The 19,043-nt window shown below is 46.4% G+C and overlaps 2 protein-coding genes across 3 annotated transcripts in view; one reads left to right on the plus strand and one right to left on the minus strand.

Annotated features, from left to right (window-relative positions):
* Nucleotides 1–33: 33 nt before the first annotated feature.
* On the minus strand, nt 34–16,858 carry USP30 (ubiquitin specific peptidase 30). Its single transcript, XM_075568789.1, has 13 exons — nt 16,730–16,858; nt 15,990–16,099; nt 14,556–14,735; nt 12,819–12,922; nt 11,104–11,202; nt 9,750–9,792; nt 8,780–8,874; nt 7,023–7,082; nt 5,682–5,768; nt 4,236–4,316; nt 3,573–3,786; nt 3,056–3,167; nt 34–1,936 (listed from the first exon to the last, which is right to left on the minus strand). The coding sequence occupies exons 1-13, from the start codon at nt 16,795–16,797 to the stop codon at nt 1,675–1,677; spliced, it is 1,515 nt and encodes a 504-aa protein (XP_075424904.1). The 5' UTR covers nt 16,798–16,858; the 3' UTR covers nt 34–1,674.
* A 113-nt stretch (nt 16,859–16,971) lies between these two features.
* Nucleotides 16,972–19,043, plus strand: part of SVOP (SV2 related protein) — a 46,133-nt gene continuing 44,061 nt past the window's right edge. The window contains exons 1-2 of one of the 2 annotated variants that reach the window (XM_075568787.1): nt 16,972–17,108; nt 17,494–17,536. In XM_075568787.1, coding sequence (XP_075424902.1) covers nt 17,526–17,536 — 11 coding nt within the window. In that variant the 5' untranslated portion in view covers nt 16,972–17,108; nt 17,494–17,525. The remainder of the gene's footprint in view (nt 17,109–17,493; nt 17,537–19,043) is intronic. The other variant, XM_075568786.1, reaches the window with a different exon arrangement.

Consider the following 19,043-nt stretch of genomic DNA (forward strand, 5'->3'; position numbering starts at 1 on the left):
AAAATACTTCACAGCTTGTAACTACAAAGAAAATCTTCAACAAAACATCTTTATTACCATTGATACACATCATATTAAAGCTAATCTATCCAGTGACATCATTTCATTTGACCATTTTCCAGGTAAGAATAAATCTCTCTTATGTACATTTATATACAAATAACATTTAAGACAGCGATAAAACGCTTCCAAAACACACAGAAAATGGTTTTGTTTTTTTAGCACATTTAGTGGCACATTTCTTCGTAGGGGTAAAATTTAGTTTGGGGGAAAAAATAAGGTGTCTGGATTTGATATGCTACATTGACGGCTCAAAAGCAGCTTTGACGTAGGTTCAACCCAGTGTTTATAGCACAATAGGCAGCTTTATGTAAGCCAGTCCCTCACTTTTAGGATTCAGGCTACATTTTGTCTTCAGTAAACATTATTTTGGTTAAATTCACGAAGCGCCGATGTGGGGTATCCCACCCGGTACGGCATTAACTGCCCTTCAAGTCCATGACGGCCGGGTCAGGGTTCAGTCCCCCGGATGGGAGCTTGAACCCTGGCCATAGTTGGTTATTCATTGACTTGGGCTAGCGCGGATCGTAGCACTATCGCATGGAAACTCCTACTGACTTCAAATGGGAGTTGTTGCAATAGTGCCCTGATCAGCACCATCTTAGTCTGATGAATAACCCCCTAAATTCAGTATAAATTCTATATACTCTCCATTAACTTCAATGGGCATCTTGGGCCAGAAACATCATGGAGAGTATATAATTGACCCCTTAGTATAGACTCCTATGACATTACAGAGGTTAACACATGGCAACAAAGTACGGGAAAACTCCAGGTGTGCCCTTTCTGGTGATGTCATCACAATTTCTGATGACATCAGCTCCAGCCAATGCATTGCAGACTGAGAAATCAGTATTCACACTAGTATTTGGGTGTATTTGCACGCCAGGAAAGGGGAACACCAATTGCTTTATTCCCAACACCACGGTCCTGTTTTAACGCCTATGCTCCTGAAAAGGGACCAGCTTCTGGCCTCTCCCGCTGTGAACGATGTTAAAGGGTCTAGTACTAAACATGAGATGCATAGTCTGACGAATAACTTTGGTTGTAGCCAAGAACAAAAAAACCACACGCAACTTGATAGCAGCAATTCCTCGCGGCTCTTCCACCCTGGTCTCCAAGATATTTACCGGTAAAAGCAACTCCGGTACTTCCTGTACATTGTAAATATCCTGCGTGACACGGGCCAATGGGAAGCGGCATATTCAACCCGCCGTTTTGTTTCCCCCGGAAGTGACTGCAACATGCTACTTTTACCAATGAGATCTCGGGAACCATGGGGTCGCTGGAGCACAGACCAGAATGAATAGAAAAGTTTTGTTTGATAACATGATTTACTTTTTTTGTTTGTTATCTGACTTATCATTGTTCGTATTATTTTGATAATTACATTGATGGAGACAAAAACACAGAAGACGGGGCAAAAAAACATGAAAATACCAGCCATTAAAACAAGCCCTTTCTTGTGACTTCAGCTCCCGGTATATGAAGACTTTAAAAATGTTTCCAACGCAGGTTGGTCTCTTCCTAGTGTACACCGAAAACCAGCTTCTTGGGAAGGTCTTCTGCTTCGATGCGCTCATTATATGTCCAAGGTGCCAGCCTCCTGTGGCTTCACTCTTCCGCCCGCTGTTCTCTTGGATGGTGTGGCTTGGAGCGGACGCGCTCGTAGAATAGCAGGTAAGCGCTGGAGGAAAGGACCTCCTGCAGGCTCGCTCTGCGCACTGTGTCATCCGATATCCACAGCCACGGCTGGCTCGCGGATTGCGGGCTCTTGGCTGCCGGAGGGGAGCGTCGGTACGTCACAAAGTGTCCGGAGTCCATGTCCCCGTGGTGAACTACGACCGCCACAAGACGGAAGAGATAAGAGGAAGAGCTGAAGGGCGACAATGGAGGAGAATGGTTGGATACTGCAGAACAGTGGGGACACTCATGAGGGTGAGCCCAGGACAACAAGGGGTGTGAGTCACACGTGTTCGGATCTAGTAAGCTCAGCCTGGAATCATGGCCATGAGAGGCAGAACCAAAGTTTGCCACATGTGACTAGTTAACGGGAATACCTGGTTTCTATGTTCGAGTGAGAATGGGCTGGTGACACAGGGACAGCGCTTTGTGACCTTGAAAATGTAAGCTCTTCAGTGTAGGAACTAAATGTGCCTGTAAACTACTTTGTACAGCCCTGCATACACTCCGAGTGCTATAGAAAAAGAAGATATTACATTATTTTAGATTGGAGGCACTCACGTGCAGGGCTCTCTTTAGTTTTTGTAGCTGCCTACGCTTGTTTGTCCTTTTTTAGAATGTCACTGTTTATCTAATTGCTATTCTGTTCCTCCATTGTACTGCGCTGCAAAATATGTAGGCACGTTATATATATATATATATAGCCCTTGATATATATATATATGTATATATATATATATATAAACAATAATTATTATTATGACATTTAAGCAGCTGCCTATGCTATCCTGGGCAACTGCGTGGTAACTGAAAATATTCCACTATACAATGGGAGGATGACAGAAAATCTTAGCCCTGATCAGTTACATTGGATTGTGCAATTAGCTTTTAAAGGCAGAACAAGTATGACTGCTGTGACAAATGTGTTTAAAGGAGAAATCCAAGCGAACCCCATTCATTTCAGCTCCAAGGACCTGCTTCCCGAAATAGACCTCCAAAAAGGGTGCCGGTATTTCGGCAAAGTTTAAAGCTCCCGCGTCACGTGGGCCAATAGGAAGCTGAACCTGATGACGTCACGGCTTCCTATTGGCCCGCAGGGAGTGGGAGCTTTGAAACTCCGCCATTACGCGATTGCTGCTAGCCGAGCAGAGCGGCTACCGACACCTACTATGGAGGTATCTCCGGAAGCAGGGGGGGTTCAGCTCCGGAGAACCACCTGGTTCAATCCGATGTTAAAAAACAAGAACTTTCATGTTTTAAAAATACAGATATCTTCAAAAGGGCCGCTGCATTGCAATAAAATTAAAAATACCTGCAGTCTGGGACAGAGCAAAGTGAATTTGGGGTCAGATTAGAAGACAGCAACGAGGCAGAACAGGCTCCGTTCAGAAATAGCATCTTGGGATTGCTGAGGCCATCAGAAGCTGTGACAAGGGGACACCAAGGTCAGTACTATCAAGTCATCGGGATCTATTGCACGTATGTGTGACCCCACCATGGTGACCAACCTTCAAGCTGTGATAGATTGACATGTGTATGTCTATGTATATATACGCTTCACAACTACTCCCTAGCCAAGGCGATGGGGCAACTCCAGTCCCCAAGGGCCACCAACGGGCCAGATATTAGGGATTATCCCTGCGTCAGCACAGGTGGTTCAACCATCCATGCTGAAGCAGCGATATCCTGAAAACCTGACCTGTTGGTGGCCCTTGAGGACTGGCGTTGGCCGCCCCATGGCTACTGCCAACGCTATGGTTTAGTCACGGCCATGAGACGCATGCATGCTGCTCTCCGGCATGGTCTCCGGGCTCCCCTGGCCGTTGTACCTGCGGATTTGGTCGCTGGCCCCTCCGCTGTTCCCTGCGTGGCTCCTGCTTGGTGACTGGCTGGCCGCTGGGCGGGTGCTCTCCCGGGCAGCCTGTATTTGTACCTGTCCAGGGCCAGGAACTCGCTGAACTGCACGTGCTCGTTGCGCTTCAGGGGGCTGCCCTCGTCGGACCAGCTCAGCCGCTGCAGGTGGATGCACAAGCACTGGGGCAGCTGCAGGCGACACAGAGCAGGCTGCCGGGTTAACCCCTTCCTGGCTGCGGTGATGCGCAGAAAGGTTCCAGCTTTGCAAAATGCCACGTCAATTGTTGGTTAATAAAAATGACTGGGCACGTTAATGCCTTTATGTTCTATAAAAAATTAAAAAAAAACCCTTGTGAACACAATCACGTCTCAGGTCTGCAATCCTGCCTTTCCCCATTATCTCTTAGCGTACAATGCTTCCGCTGCGGCAAGGGATTCTGGGTAATGACATGCAAATGAGCACTTACAGTGTGTCACTTTTTGCTTCTTATCTATTTTAACATGGGACCCCTATAAACTTATGCCTGCCGGATTACACAGCTTTTTCAGCACAGCCTGGGTTAAAGAAGTGCAGAGCCTGTAACCCTACTCACAGACAGCTATCCTGGGCGGGAATGACCCTTTAACTAAAATCCCACCTTCCCCAGCTTCAGCTGTTTCACAAACGTCGTTCTCTGGTTTTCAGATGACTGGCTGTTGTCTCCCGCTCCAGCTTGGATCTGAAAAGAAACCAAATTACATGCACAAAATCAGTGAGGAATCTCAACGCACTGCAGCCTCTCTCCTGCTTACAGTGTTACAGCCGACTTCAAAACGAGAAAGATAGATCTGTTTTACTTGACATTTCAGGTCCCTTTACAAAGCATTAGTAAGACCACACCTTGAATATGGAGTACAATTTTGGGCACCAATCCTAAGAAAAGACATTATGGAACTAGAGAGAGTGCAGAGAAGAGCCACCAAATTAATAAAGGAGATGGACAATCTAATTTATGAGGAGACGCTAGCTAAATTACATTTATTTACATTAGAAAAGAGGCGTCTAAGAGGGGATATGATAACTATATACAAATATATTCGGGGACAGTACAAGCAGCTTTCAAAAGAACTATTCATCCCACGGGCAGTACAAAGGACTCGGGGCCATCCCTTAAGGTTGGAGGAAAGGAAATTTCACCAGCAACCAAGGAAAGGGTTCTTTACAGTAAGGGCAGTTAAAATGTGGAATTCATTACCCATGGAGACTGTGATGGCAGATACAATAGATTTGTTCAAAAAAAGGTTGGACATCTTTTTAGATGGGAAAGGTATACAGGGATATACCAAATAAGTAAACATGGGAAGGATGTTGATCCAGGGAGTAATCCGATTGCCAATTCTTAAATTCAGGAAGGAATTAATTTTTCCCCTTAATGGGGTTTTTTGTTTGCCTTCCTCTGGATCAATAAGGAAGTAAAGATATAGAATAAAGTATCTGTTGTCTAAATTTAGCATAGGTTGACTTGATGGACCTACATCTTTTTTCAACCTCATCTACTATGCAACTATGTAACTATGTAACTATGTAACTATGTAACTATGTAATATGTTGGATCCCTGCTTCACTGTAAGTAAACGTATGAAGAATACACTGCACTCCTCTATAAATGCTGTGTTACGCCTCCCACGTTACACGGGCCAATCGGAAGCCGTGTCATCACCTGTCACGGCTTCCTATTGGCCCACGTGACGCGGGCATTTAAACAACCAGGAAGTAACTGGCTGCACCTTCCCTTCCCGGGTAAGTATCTCCCGTAACAAGGGTCCCCGGAGCCGAAATAAACACAGTTCAGCTCCAGAGACCCCCTGCTTCCCACCTCTATATAATAACAAAGGGGAGGCAGAAGGGAACCAGTCCATTAAGATTTTCCCCAGCAGAGTCTTTTAGGCAGCTCTCTTCACACCATTACATCCATGAAGAATTCATTGTTGCTATATTAAAAGAGGCCACAACTTGTGACACATCTTCACTTCTCCAACGACTACTGGACCTAGAAGTGAAAGAGCTGACTGGGGGGGAAGTTCTACTCATATTTACAACTTACTTTGGTACAGTTTTCACAGACAACATCTTTGACGGACTCGGTGGAAATGAAATGCTGCAGGCAGCGATCCAGTGTCATGCTGCGACCCTATGTATGGGAGAATAAAGGGGCCATGGTAAAAAAAATACATTAAAATAAAAACATGGCGGACCAGAGACTTGTATCAGCACAGTGAGTACACGAGACAAGCAATTCTCAACAGGAGGTTCAGGAACCCTTAGGGGTTTGCCAAATAAAATCTGTAATGGCAGCTCCCAGGCCTTATACCGGGGTCCTGAGCCTGTGTGGGGACTGCACACTTAGTAAGGCCCCAAACTGCACCTTAGTGTGGGGGGGTATAGCTGTCTGTTACAGCAGGAGCTTCCAAAGTCACTACCCACAATGCTTTGCATCCAGTGGCAGGCATTGTGGGACGTGACTTTGGAAGCTCCCGCAGTGAGTGACAGCTACACCCCCCCATGCTGCCTGCACACACTGAGGTGCAGTTTGGGGCCTTATTAAGCATGTGTTCCCCCCACAAGCTCAGGACACGACACTGCCTGGGATCGGTCACACAGCTCTGTTATTGACTGAGGAGTCAGCAGTAAGATTTATTCATTAGGGGTTCACAGAACAGATGTTTTCTAGCGGGGGGTGCACACGTTGCAGTCCCCCACCCCATTTGCTGCATACGTTTAATCATTAACACTCGCTGTGGTAGCTATTCCAAAGAATATAAAAGGTGCCCCAGACTTAGGGCCCTGGGACTTGTACACGTGAAGAAGAGACCTGTGAGGTTTGGAAAGCTCATTACAGTAGAATTTCTCTTACGAATAACCCTAGGGTTGGTTCGCTAAAGGTTATCAAAAACCTACGACAAATCCACACTTCTCCAAGATCAATACGGCTACTGCAACTTTGAAATATAACTAGGCCAGGAAGTTATGCAGGAAAAGATTCCCCTTCCCTTTGTGCTTCTGTCTTATGCGCTGTTGAATCGCGGCTGAGTGTGCCCCTATTCCCCCATGAATCGGGTTGCCGAGACAACGTGGGTATACGTGGAGTACGTCATACCGGGAAATGACACGACACCTGCCACGCCGGCAGCCAAGCGAGTTGACCACACGTGGGAAGAGCAGACATTGGGGGGTATAAATGTTCACCTTGTGGGTCTACCGCTAACGACTTTTTGCCTTGAGAGAGGTCCGTAAAGGACCCGAAACGTCGGCTCCACAATGCACCATGTCGCCGCCGCCGCCGCAAGAAAATGGAAACCCTTCTACTATTTTGGCGAGTGCCCGGCTCTCCTGGCTTCACTTATTTGCTGTCGAGACGCGGACCTCGGCTATGCCCTGTACGTACCCATGTGGCAGCGGGGATGCTTAACGAAAGGCTGTCAAAGGTGTCGTATCTCACAGGACTCTGAAAGATAAGGGATCAGATCACAACCATTAATACGAATACAGCACAGCTGGCAGGGTTTCCCAAGGCTAATAACACGTTCGGAATACTAAGAGAGACACAGAAGTCCCTTCATTCCCTATGCTGTGAAGAAGTCTTCGATGTGCTGGACAGGATGGTTGAATAAGAGCCTTACGAGTAAATGCTATGTAGTCCGATTTACTACGATGGAGATTTCTGTCTGAAAAGGGCCTGAATGCTCAGACTATACACAGGGGGACCCTTAGTTGCTAAAGCAGCAAGTGCCACTTTCTTAGACCCGGTTTCCAATATCTGCATCTGGTTTGTATTCCTGAAATGTGGAGTCCTAAATAGAAGTGATGAGCGCAGGGATAACAAAATCGACACCAAAGATTGGCCTAAATCCCACAGAAGCTTAAAAAAAATAAAAATACAGTGTTATACACATACACTAAAAAGATCTATGCTTCTGGGACAGAGTCGTCCTCCTAATACGTTTTTGGCTCTGCCGTTTGGAGGCGATCGGTACGGTTTTGAAAACAACTTCGATAATTGTCTTCCTTAACCACTTCACTGCCCTTATGACATTCCTGGCCGGCCAGAGACCCTTACGAGGTGCCAGGTATCTCATGGGGCACTTGCTTGGATTCTAAAGGCAGATCAATACAGAACGGGAGCCCTCTCCCACTTCCGTTTCCGGCACCCATGGCCTTGTCACGTCATGTGATGGCCCCAGGGCCTGGTCGCCTCGTCATGTGATGGCCCCAGGGCCTGGTCGCCTCGTCATGTGATGGCCCCAGGGCCTGGCCGCCTCGTCATGTGATGGCCCCAGGGCCTGGCCGCCTCGTCATGTGATGGCCCCAGGGCCTGGCCGCCTCGTCATGTGATGGCCCCAGGGCCTGGCCGCCTCGTCATGTGATGGCCCCAGGGCCTGGTCGCCTCGTCATGTGATGGCCCCAGGGCCTGGCCGCCTCGTCATGTGATGGCCCCAGGGCCTGGCCGCCTCGTCATGTGATGGCCCCAGGGCCTGGCCGCCTCGTCATGTGATGGCCCCAGGGCCTGGCCGCCTCGTCATGTGATGGCCCCAGGGCCTGGCCGCCTCGTCATGTGATGGCCCCAGGGCCTGGCCGCCTCGTCATGTGATGGCCCCAGGGCCTGGTCGCCTCTTCATGTGATGGCCCCAGGGCCTGGTCGCCTCTTCATGTGATGGCCCCAGGGCCTGGTCGCCTCGTCATCTGATGGCCCCAGGGCCTGGTCGCCTCGTCATGTGATGGCCCCAGGGCCTGGTCACGTCATGTGATCACTCTAGGAATATCACATGACCAGAGCTGCGGCCGGACACCAAACACTGTAAAAGCAGCGTTTCTCAACCAGGGAACCCTTGTGCGTCTCGACCCTCTGCCAAGGGGCAGCCCGCAATGGGAAACATTACTGGCTTTTCAGCAGGCGTAGAGGCTGCGATCCACCTCTCCTCTCTCACACTCTCTCTCTCCCATGGCTCAGTTTCCCATGTTTGCAAACCAACTTAAAAAGGAAAAGTATTTTATTATGCTTATTGCTCTCAGTTTCCTAGATTTACCTACTTAAACATGTCACATGTCACTGCCATTGGTTCATTTTGGTCCCAAGCGGGACTGTACCTTTAATGCAACCCTTCCACACACAGAAATGTCTCTGACACTCAGACCCTCGCTTACCTGATGCTGGCAGTGCTTGCATACCATGTTACTGGTGAGCCGCCCGTGAAAAGGGTGCTGGGACGTCCACTGACTTGGGATTAGGTGGAGAGGCCCTTAAAGAGAGAGTGACATTGTTGAGCATTTTGCTGCCAACAATGAAATTAATGTTTTGCATTTGTAAAAATTAAAAAGTCATGCAACATTTATGCAGCACTATGCCTAATTGATCATTGATTTGTCACGAAGAATGTTGGCAGTCAACATTTGCAATATTGATCCAAACACTGAAATAGGGTTTATATAAGAAAGGAGAGAGGGAGAGGAGAGACTAGAGGGAGAAAGGAGAGACTGTGAAAGACGAGAGTGTGAGAGTAAAGTAAGTAGAGAGAGTGTGAGAGACAAAGGAGAGACCACAGTGTGAGAGACAAACGAGAGACCAGAGTGTGAGAGACAAAGGAGAGACCACAGTGTGAGAGACAAAGGAGAGACGAGAGAGAGGGAGAGAGACAAAGGAGAGACGAGAGAGAGGGAGAGAGAAAGGATAAACAAGAGAGAGAGAGAGGAAAGAGAGACGAGAGAGAGGGAGAGAGAAAGGATAAACAAGAGAGAGGAGAAAGAGAGAGGAGAAAGAGAGAGGAGAAAGAGAGAGGAGAAAGAGAGAGGAGAAAGAGAGAGAGTGGAAAGAGAGAGTGGAAAGAGAGAGGGAGGGAGAGACACACACACACAGAGACACAGGCAGAGGAAATAAAATATGCATATTCTCCTGCACATGTAAATGATCTTATTTCCCCATTTTTAAACCCAATCCTGTAAATCTCTGCGGGCACGGCTGGGACAGTTTCGCACATCTCTGGTAAAAAAATAAAAAGGAATGTGTGTGTGTAATCATGTTCCCGGGAATAGCATGCTGGGTAATGTCGCGGCTCCCACGTTGCAGTGATCCCGCCCGAGTGAGCACGTAACACAATTTCGCAGAGAAAGAAAGTACCTGGTGTTCGGCAGTGGATTTGCCTTTCAGGAAAGTGCGGCATCTGCCAACGGAAAAATAATACAGTAATAATAATAACATATAATAATAACACAGGGACATCCCACCCGGCTAACAAAGACAGCCAGTCATTATCTTAACACTTGTGTGCCAGGGGATCAGAGACCCTGAAAAGTCTACGTCAGGGGCGGCCAACTCCAGTCCGCATGGGCCACCAACAGGTAAGGTTTAAAGATATCCCATCTTCAGCACAGGTGGCTCAATCAGTGGCTCAGTCTCTGACAGTGGTGACACAGGGACTGATTGAGCCACCTGTGTTTTAAATCAGGGATACCTAAAAACCTGACCTGTTGGTAGCTGGAATACCGGAGCTGAGTTTGCATTGGACACCGTTGTAATTAAATTAGCTATTCCTCCCCCACGTTCCTCCCCCACCCCCCCCAGAAATAAACCCCCTTTGGAGTAGATCAGTGTTCCTCATAGCTCTGGGGAGCCCCTGGATCCTGGGACATGTACTTTTTAATGTGCCAGTGAGCTGTACGGAAAAACAAACTAAACAAATCAAGATGCCTTGCCAATAACAAGCCACAGTGTCACACTGACTGGGTGGCCATTTTTATTTCCCAACAGGAAGGAAGAGTACGGGCGTATTAAAAAAGGTTGGTTGCGCTGGAACCGAGGGACTCACCAAGTACCTCTAAAACAATGATAGCAGAACACCGCTATGCTAAACACTAATATGTGTAAAGATGGAGGAATTGCTTCGTTAATCTAACACACTGCATAATGTTCCCCCATCTCGTTTCCTGTTCAACACCCCCACTGCCTGCGTCATCCCCCAGTAATAGAACGCTAATGTGGCTTGAAAGTCCCTCTTGGTCGGCAAGCTACCGGCACAGACACACACCCAGGCCGAGACACACCCAGGCCGAGACACACCCAGGCCGAGACACACCCAGACAGAGACACACCCAGACAGAGACACACCCAGACAGAGACACACCCAGACAGAGACACACCCAGACAGAGACACACCCAGACAGAGACACACCCACACAGAGACACACCCACACAGAGACACACCCACACAGAGACACACCCACACAGAGACACACCCACACAGAGACACGTGTTCCTGCAACTGCAATACACTCGATTTTGAGTCACCTTATCCAATTGTGCTGTATCACTTCTACACCAGTGGTTTGGGTGATGTACAAGTCTATTATTCTTTGTGGTTTTAATACATGCACACGCCTGTATTGTGTTACATTGTGAGTAGATGTGGCTATTGCCGACGTTGCTATAAAACACACACGCGCATTTATTTACACACACACACCAACATACTCACTTCCAAAGACTGGACATCAAATAGGTTTGCTACACGAGGATGACGGTCTCTCTCGTCTTCTAATGAGGATGTGAGCACGTGGAAGAGCTCGTGAGCATCCTGTGGAAACCACAACAGCAGTTAGGTTACCAAGCGCTAATTCCAAGTGTCTGGTTGGATATGAACTTTTCTTTTTTATGAGAAGGTCTAACGACGACCTCCGGCATTTGTGATCCCGCAATTACTTCTGCAGCGATCACATAACCACAGATGTGCACCTCCCCGATTTACGGAAACAGGAGAGGATTCTCTAGTCAGCCTGATAATCCCATAGAAAACAAACATTTCCCCCATAACGTGCCAAGTACATCATGTCGAGATTAAAGGGAGCTGTCCCTCCTGGGAACCAAGGACAATATTTAATAGGTTAACTAGAGGTGGAAGAAATAAATAAATGTAAAAAAATATATATTTATAGTTTTTTTTTCTTCCACTTTTAATATTCGCATGGTTAACATAAGCTTTTGAGGGTTTTTACCATTTTTATTGAATGTTTTTTTTAATGGGTAAGACTATTTGTCAGTTCCCCAACGCCGCAGGTAAGTTGGTCTTTTCCGTTTTGTTCTTTGTTTGCATGGGACTTGGTGGAGTCGGTCGTCCAGCAGATTAACACAAGTAGCAGATAAGCTTCAATTCAGAGAAAATGTATTCATTTTTCACAAGGTGCAGGTCAGTAAAACGGTTCATGTATCTTTCGGAGAAAGCCAACTACATCGACAAGCGGTTTACAAATAAACCTTTTGGTAACCCTGCTCCGTCAGGACGTCCCTAATCCACACCCAACTACTATCCCCTACAGCGGGGCTCTCCAACCAGCTCTCCAAAGAGGACCACTCCAGCAACCACTTAGGAGTACAAGCTTATTACATCGTCATTAAAGACTTAAAACTACTATATTTTAACATTTCACACGCATTTATAACAACTGTTCCATATAGATTACAATTAAATTAATTTACAAGTGAGTTTCGGTGAGTTTTGGGACCCATAAGCTTCTACCAGGGGCTCACATTGGCACCTTAGTCACCGTGATAACCTAACTCAGGGGTGGCCAACTCCAGTCCTCAGGGGCCACCAACAGGCCTGGTATTGGGGATATACCTGCTTCAGGACAGGTGGCTCAGTCGAGGACTGAGCTACTGATTGATCCACCTGTGCTGAAGCAGGGATAACCTGACCTGTTGGTGCCCTTGAGGACTGAAGTTGGCCACTCCTGATCTAACTCATTACTGGTTTTATGCCATGCATTCAATGTCTAAATACCTCAGGCCCGTTTCTCGACTTTTGACCCTGTGACGTAACTATAATAGAGTCAGAGGAAAATTGGAAAGGCATAAGAAGCGTTAAGTCAAAATACTGCCCATTCCCAGAGGGATCGCTGCTCCCAGCCTGGTGCAGCACTAATTATACAGAGAAACAAAATGGCGCAGACCGGCACTCAACATGGCTCAGAAATCTTCCTGTATGTGGTTTAGTGTTTCTGGTCTGGCCTCTTATGTGATAAGTGGGTGTCTCATGCAGAGCGTTGTTGACATAAGGGTGAAGCACAGCTAGTGATAAAATAATGCGCTCTGAGTGTGTTGTTGGCCCAGGCATTTTAATTGGTCGATCTCCTGATATACAAGTATGGCATCTCCATTGGTCCAACTTGACACGGAAGAGTCTCTTTTACTAACCTGCTCTTCAAAAGAGGAGATCTGCCACCTGTACGTCCGCAGAACTTCCAGGAGGCTGCTGGCATCTAGCACCTCATCCTCCACTGCCTCCTGACTGGATAACGCTAAAGGAACACAGAGTAGACGTGGGATACACGGATCAGGCGACACTCTTAACAAGCACATGACATATCTGCAACAGGGCAGACACCTCTGGGGGTTAAACTGAATAGGAATAGTGCAAGGTAACTGGATGAGTGCTGAAACTACAACTAGTTGTAAATTATTTATTAGGGCCACCAACAAATCAGGTTTGAAGGATATCCCTGCTTCAGTACAGGTGGCCCAGGGATATCCTTCAAACTTGACCTGTTGGTGGCTTTTGAGAACTGGAGTTGGCCACTCCTGTAGTAGGGCTACAAGAACCTAGAGGTCTGAACACGTGAGGGGTAGAACACAACCAAACACAAAGGTACAGGAGGGAAGCATATATCAGAGAAAGAGAAGAGCTAGAACAAGAGGTTATTCTCTGAGGCTGCAGGGCGGGAGGCTAAATGTGAGGCAGTACTTGTTCCTGGGAAGGGGTCGTGGATTACTGGATTGGCCTCCCAGCAGAGGTGGTAAGAGCTAATGCAATAAGTGGACAAAAGGTCAGATAGGGTCGAAGGTTTCACAGCGGATGGGGAGATGGGCAGACACGGGGTGGGCCAAGTGGTTCCTGTCTGCCGTTAAACTATGTTTTAAAGGTAAGGTTGGTTATCATAGAACCCAAGCAAAGTATTACAAGCAGTGTGGAGAGAATGCACACAAAGAGGTACAGATACAGAATAGCCCAATTTACAGTCCATGGAGACGCAGGAAGAAAATCAAAACACAGTGGCGATAGGGGACAGTAAAAGTCAGTGCCTGTGGGGGGTCCGTTCATCTAAATGGAGACCCACCCACCCCCGAAAGATTACGTCTTCTGTTTATACAGCAGAGAGGGTGATGTTACCTTACAGATCATTGGTAAGAAGAATATGACCAGTGGCTTTTATCTGGCCACAATCTATTCTCTCTTGTACAATTTGGTGACGAGTGACAAGTGTGGAGTAATTACAGCAACCATCAATATCAATTTCCAGGTTGCATTAAATACAAATTGATCATTGACAAAAATATTTCCAGTCATGGTTAAAAAAAATAATTCTAGGATAAGCAGACTACTAAAATGCAACTGTGATTCCACCCAGCCAAGCTATAACAACAGATGCAACTTATGTAACTGAAGCGTGACCACGCGAAACGCGTTGGGAGGAGCTAACTGATGGAAGAGCCAAGGCACCGCTATCCAACGGAGAGGCCATGATTGATGTGATCTTTTGACGCCATCGGAGACACAGCAGGTGTGCATACAGAAGGGAGCAGAGACGCCAGGTGGACGCCCCAACCGTGTGAGCCTCCTAAATGCATCCACTTCCTGGAGCCACCAGGGAGACATCTACTTGCAGACCAGACGGGCATGAAAAATAACTACAAGACGTACTAACAAGTACTAATTCTGCGAGTGCATACCTCATCATTTGTATTTGTCACTTCTAGTACTAACATACACTAAACAGTTTTGGGGGTGGGGGGGGGTGCTTCCCCTTTTTATTATCCCACATAATATGATTTTGTATTTATATTGCTTTCATAGCACTTGTTCTTGGTAGCAGCGTCACACCAAGTTATGGTCGCCCAGCAGTAGTACTGCAACTCGCTCGGTCGTCAGTTCACCTTTTAGGAGATGCAGCAAAGTGACGGAGAGGTACCGGTGTTCCGTCCCATGCTGCCCTGGACTGTGCTGTGCGGTGAATTCCTCCAACCACTTGATGAAGGTCGGACAGGCAGACAAACCTTGGAGTAGGGAGTTCATAAAGCAGGTGTTTCCCAAATTTAGCAGGCCGGGAACGAGACCTATGACAAAGGCAAACATGGAAATAACTTGGATCGGGCCATATACATGAGGCTATTTTTGTGTCACTTTTACCCCTAATGGCATACCTGGAAGAGCATGGCTTACCTGCCAGGGGTCATTATAATGATGTGAAAGGAATCCAGGTAGGTAAAAAACAGAGCACAGCTTTGCAAAAGTATGGGGCTACAAACCAAAAACTAAATTAAAAACACCTTTATTTATTCTGGTGACAACATGGAAGGACAGGTCAGTCACTCTAGAGTCTTTAGATTGACTGACCTGTCTTCCATGTTGTCACTAGAATAAATAAAGGTGTTTTTGGTTTGTAGCCCCATATTTTTGCAAAGCTGTGCTCCGTTTTTTACCTACCTGGATTCCTCTTAGTAAGCTGTCAACGTGATGCACGCAGTGGTATAGGACTGCCTCAGACTGAGTACTTTCTCCTCTTCTCTTACGGACATTGGAACAAGAATATATATATATATATATATATATATATATATATATATATATATATGTGTGTGTTGCTCTAGAGAGGTTGTCCACATAGGTGATGTGTGAGGTTAGATGGTTCATATACAGTTCTTACTTTACTTTCCGCCTCTTCACCCATGGATTGGTATAGGCGACTTCCATGCAAAACTTCCATATACAGTTCATCCTTATATACACCATAGGACCCCCTTCATCTGAGCTTAACCACGCACCAGATAATAGAGACTCACTGAGGCTTTAATGTCCATCTCCAAGCAAGCTGAATATTTTGAACAGCTATACTGTATACTCATTGCTATTATTGATTCATGGATCTTGAGCACCGATTCCTAGAACTCTGTTCTTTTTTTCTCATAATTATGTGAAAGTACATCACGGGCCCACATTTGTTTATTAGGGGGTGATCAGGCTTACCACTCCGAGAGAGCAGTGCTGTGAAACCTTAGCGGGGACCAACATTGAGATTCTTCATAGATGAAATTATTATATACAGAGCTTTCCAAACCTCATAGGTTTCCGTGTCCTCCACTACACTTCAAGAAGAACTCTATGACGTTTTAAAAGCTCTGCACACAATACAATACCATTTACGATGGGTGGTCCCCTAAAAGGTAACAACGGACCTACAAATAAAGCGTGTGATCACGATAAAGGAAAATACGTGCAAATTATGGGCAGTGTAAGTGGGAACGATCCATTGATTCTGTCTCCAGTCCTGAAATGACAGGGTGTAAAGTGCACTATTTCTACTATTCTACCTTTCCGACGCTTCTTTCTGTCCGTGATGGGACCCCACAACACGTATATTCCAGCTGCCACAGCAACAGCAATGCCGCCGACCACTCCCCAATTCTTTACCATTTTACACCTGGGAAAGGATGAAACAGAAGAAGGAAACGGAATTTGAAGGTGTGTTTTCTAGCTCAGGGCATACACCTGAAAATGAGATTCATGTCTCCATGCATCTTTCCTGTTAAAGCAGCAATCCCCCAACCTACGACAAGTACAATATAGGGTTGGGGCATGTACAATATAGGGTCAGGGACAAACAATATAGGATAAGGACAAATAGGGTATGGGACATATAATATGGGATAGGATAAGGACATATAATATAGGAAAGGGACATATAGGATAGAGACATATAATATAGGATAGGGACATATAATATAGGATAGGGACATATAATATAGGATAGGGACATATAATATAGGGTCAGGATACAGGATAAGGACATGCAATACAGGTCGATATCATACAATACAGGGAAGGGACCTGCTAAATTGGGATAGTTGGAGTGTGCGGGCACTCTCGATTAATACTTTGAAATTGTGTTGCAGGTAAAAGGGTTAAATATCCCAATTTGCCACTGTTTTGCCCCCATGGGCACCGCAGGGAGTTATTACCAAAGCAGGGAAGGGACTCCGGTGAAGCCTGCAGAGCCCTGGACCGTGCCCCAACCTCCCAGCGGGCCCTCTCCGTGCCCCCACCTCCTCACCTCACAGCGGGCCCTGTCCGCAATAAGCAGCCGACGTTCCTTTCCGAGGCCCGGGAGGCGCTGAGCATCCCGCCCCGTTCTGACACCGCTCGCCGGAACCAATGAGCTACCACACCAGTGCTCCGGGGGAGCGGGGTCACATGAGCACAGGAAGCCGGACTACAATACGAAACGCACTCTATAGCAAACCAGCTCCTGCAGGCGTTGCGTTGCTATGGAAACCCAGGTTCGCGTAATGCACACAGGCCTCACTCATTGGCACAATCACTTATTGTAGTATCAGTGATCACAGAGGTTCTTTCATTCTAATCGCACTCTTTCCCCTTTCCCATCCTGCTATACCCTATCCAACTGTGGTTTCCACCATTGGATATTGTAGGTATCATTATCTCCTACAGGGGTTGTCCTACCCTGATTGGGAATTATATTAATATTAACCATATGTCCCACTATATATCTTTTTTGTATGCAATTCTATATATTCAGTTTAAAGATTGGGATAGAATGGAGAAGATTATATCCTAGGAATGATATGTGATCCAATACATTTACTCAATATCCGTATATAGATCATAAGGATGAGATCCCAGGATTAATGTACCTAGCTATTAATATTCAGCTAATGGGTAATTGTTATCATTAATAGCATATGTTTTTGGTACTGTGAATTTCTAACTTTTTATTTTTTTGTTATTATTAACACTATATAACTATAATGGTTTAAGAATATCATGTATGAACATCATCTTGCTATCATTTTTCAGCATGGTTCATTTCAAGCCCTGCACTTTCCAACATGGGATTGAGGTAATCAGAACACCCTGTATTTTATACATGGGTGATATCTACACTAAGGAATTGTTCAGCATGTGTCTTATACATTACTGTAGTATGTTTTATATATATTTTTGGTGTATATGTTTTATTGTGCTTTATGTGTATGTATATGTGGCTTTTATGTAGTTATGTTTTGTGTCGTTAGCTATTTGGTTTTCGAAAAATTTGTATGCTTTGTGGGTAGGGTGACCAGATTTTCAAAATGAAAAACTAGGACACATTAAAAAATTATTTATAAAACAAATTACATCACGTGATGCACCCCGTTGCCATCACAACGAGACACTGACGTCAGGCGGTGACATGTTGCCATGACAATGTGGCATCACGTGATGCCTCGGCGCCATAATACGTCCTGTTGTCATGTCAACTGGATGCCGCGTGACGTCATGGAGTGTCTCGTTGTTATGGCAATGTGCATTATGTGACTTCGCGCAGCCATGTTGATGGAATTTGGAGGGGAGGATACAGCCACACACACACAGAGACAGTGACACAGACACACACATACACACACATACACACAGACAGTAACACACAGACAGTGACACACACACAGACAGACAGTAACACAGACAGACAGTGACACACAGACAGACAGTGACACAGACAGACAGACAGTGACACACACACAGACAGACAATGACACACACACAGACAGACAATGACACACACACAGACAGACAGTGACACACACACAGACAGACAGTGACACACACAGTGACACACACACAGTGACAGTGACACACAGACAGTGACACACACACACGCACAGACAGACAGTGATATACACACACAGACAGACAGTGACACACACACACACACAGACAGACAGTGACACACACACAGACACAGTGACACACACACACACACACAGACAGTGACTCACACACACAGACAGACAGACACACACAGACAGTGACACTGACACACACAGACAGTGATACACACACACACACACACACACACACACACACAGACAGACAGACAGTGACACACACGCAGACACAGTGCCACACACACACACAGAGAGTGGCTCACACACACAGACAGACAGACAGACACACACACACACACACACAGACAGTGACACTGACACACACAGACAGTGATACACACACACACACAGACAGACAGTGACACACACACACAGACAGAGACACACACAGACAGACAGTGACACACACACAGACAGGCAGTGACACACACACCAACAGGCAGTGACACACACACACACAGACAGTGACACACACACACAGTGACACACACACACACACACAGTGACACACACGCACACACACACAGTGACACACACAGACACAATCAGCCCACCTCTGCAAACACACACAAAAATAAGGCCTCTCCCCCCTTGGGGTGGGTAAGGTGCCTGGGAGGGGGCATGTGGGTTACCTGGGGCCCATGGATGGGCTGCTGGAGCAGCATAGGTAGCCAGTGTGCAGATGAGGCTGGCAGGCCC

This window comes from Ascaphus truei, chromosome 13, assembly GCF_040206685.1.
Source record: "Ascaphus truei isolate aAscTru1 chromosome 13, aAscTru1.hap1, whole genome shotgun sequence".
Taxonomy (NCBI): Eukaryota; Metazoa; Chordata; class Amphibia; order Anura; family Ascaphidae; genus Ascaphus; species Ascaphus truei.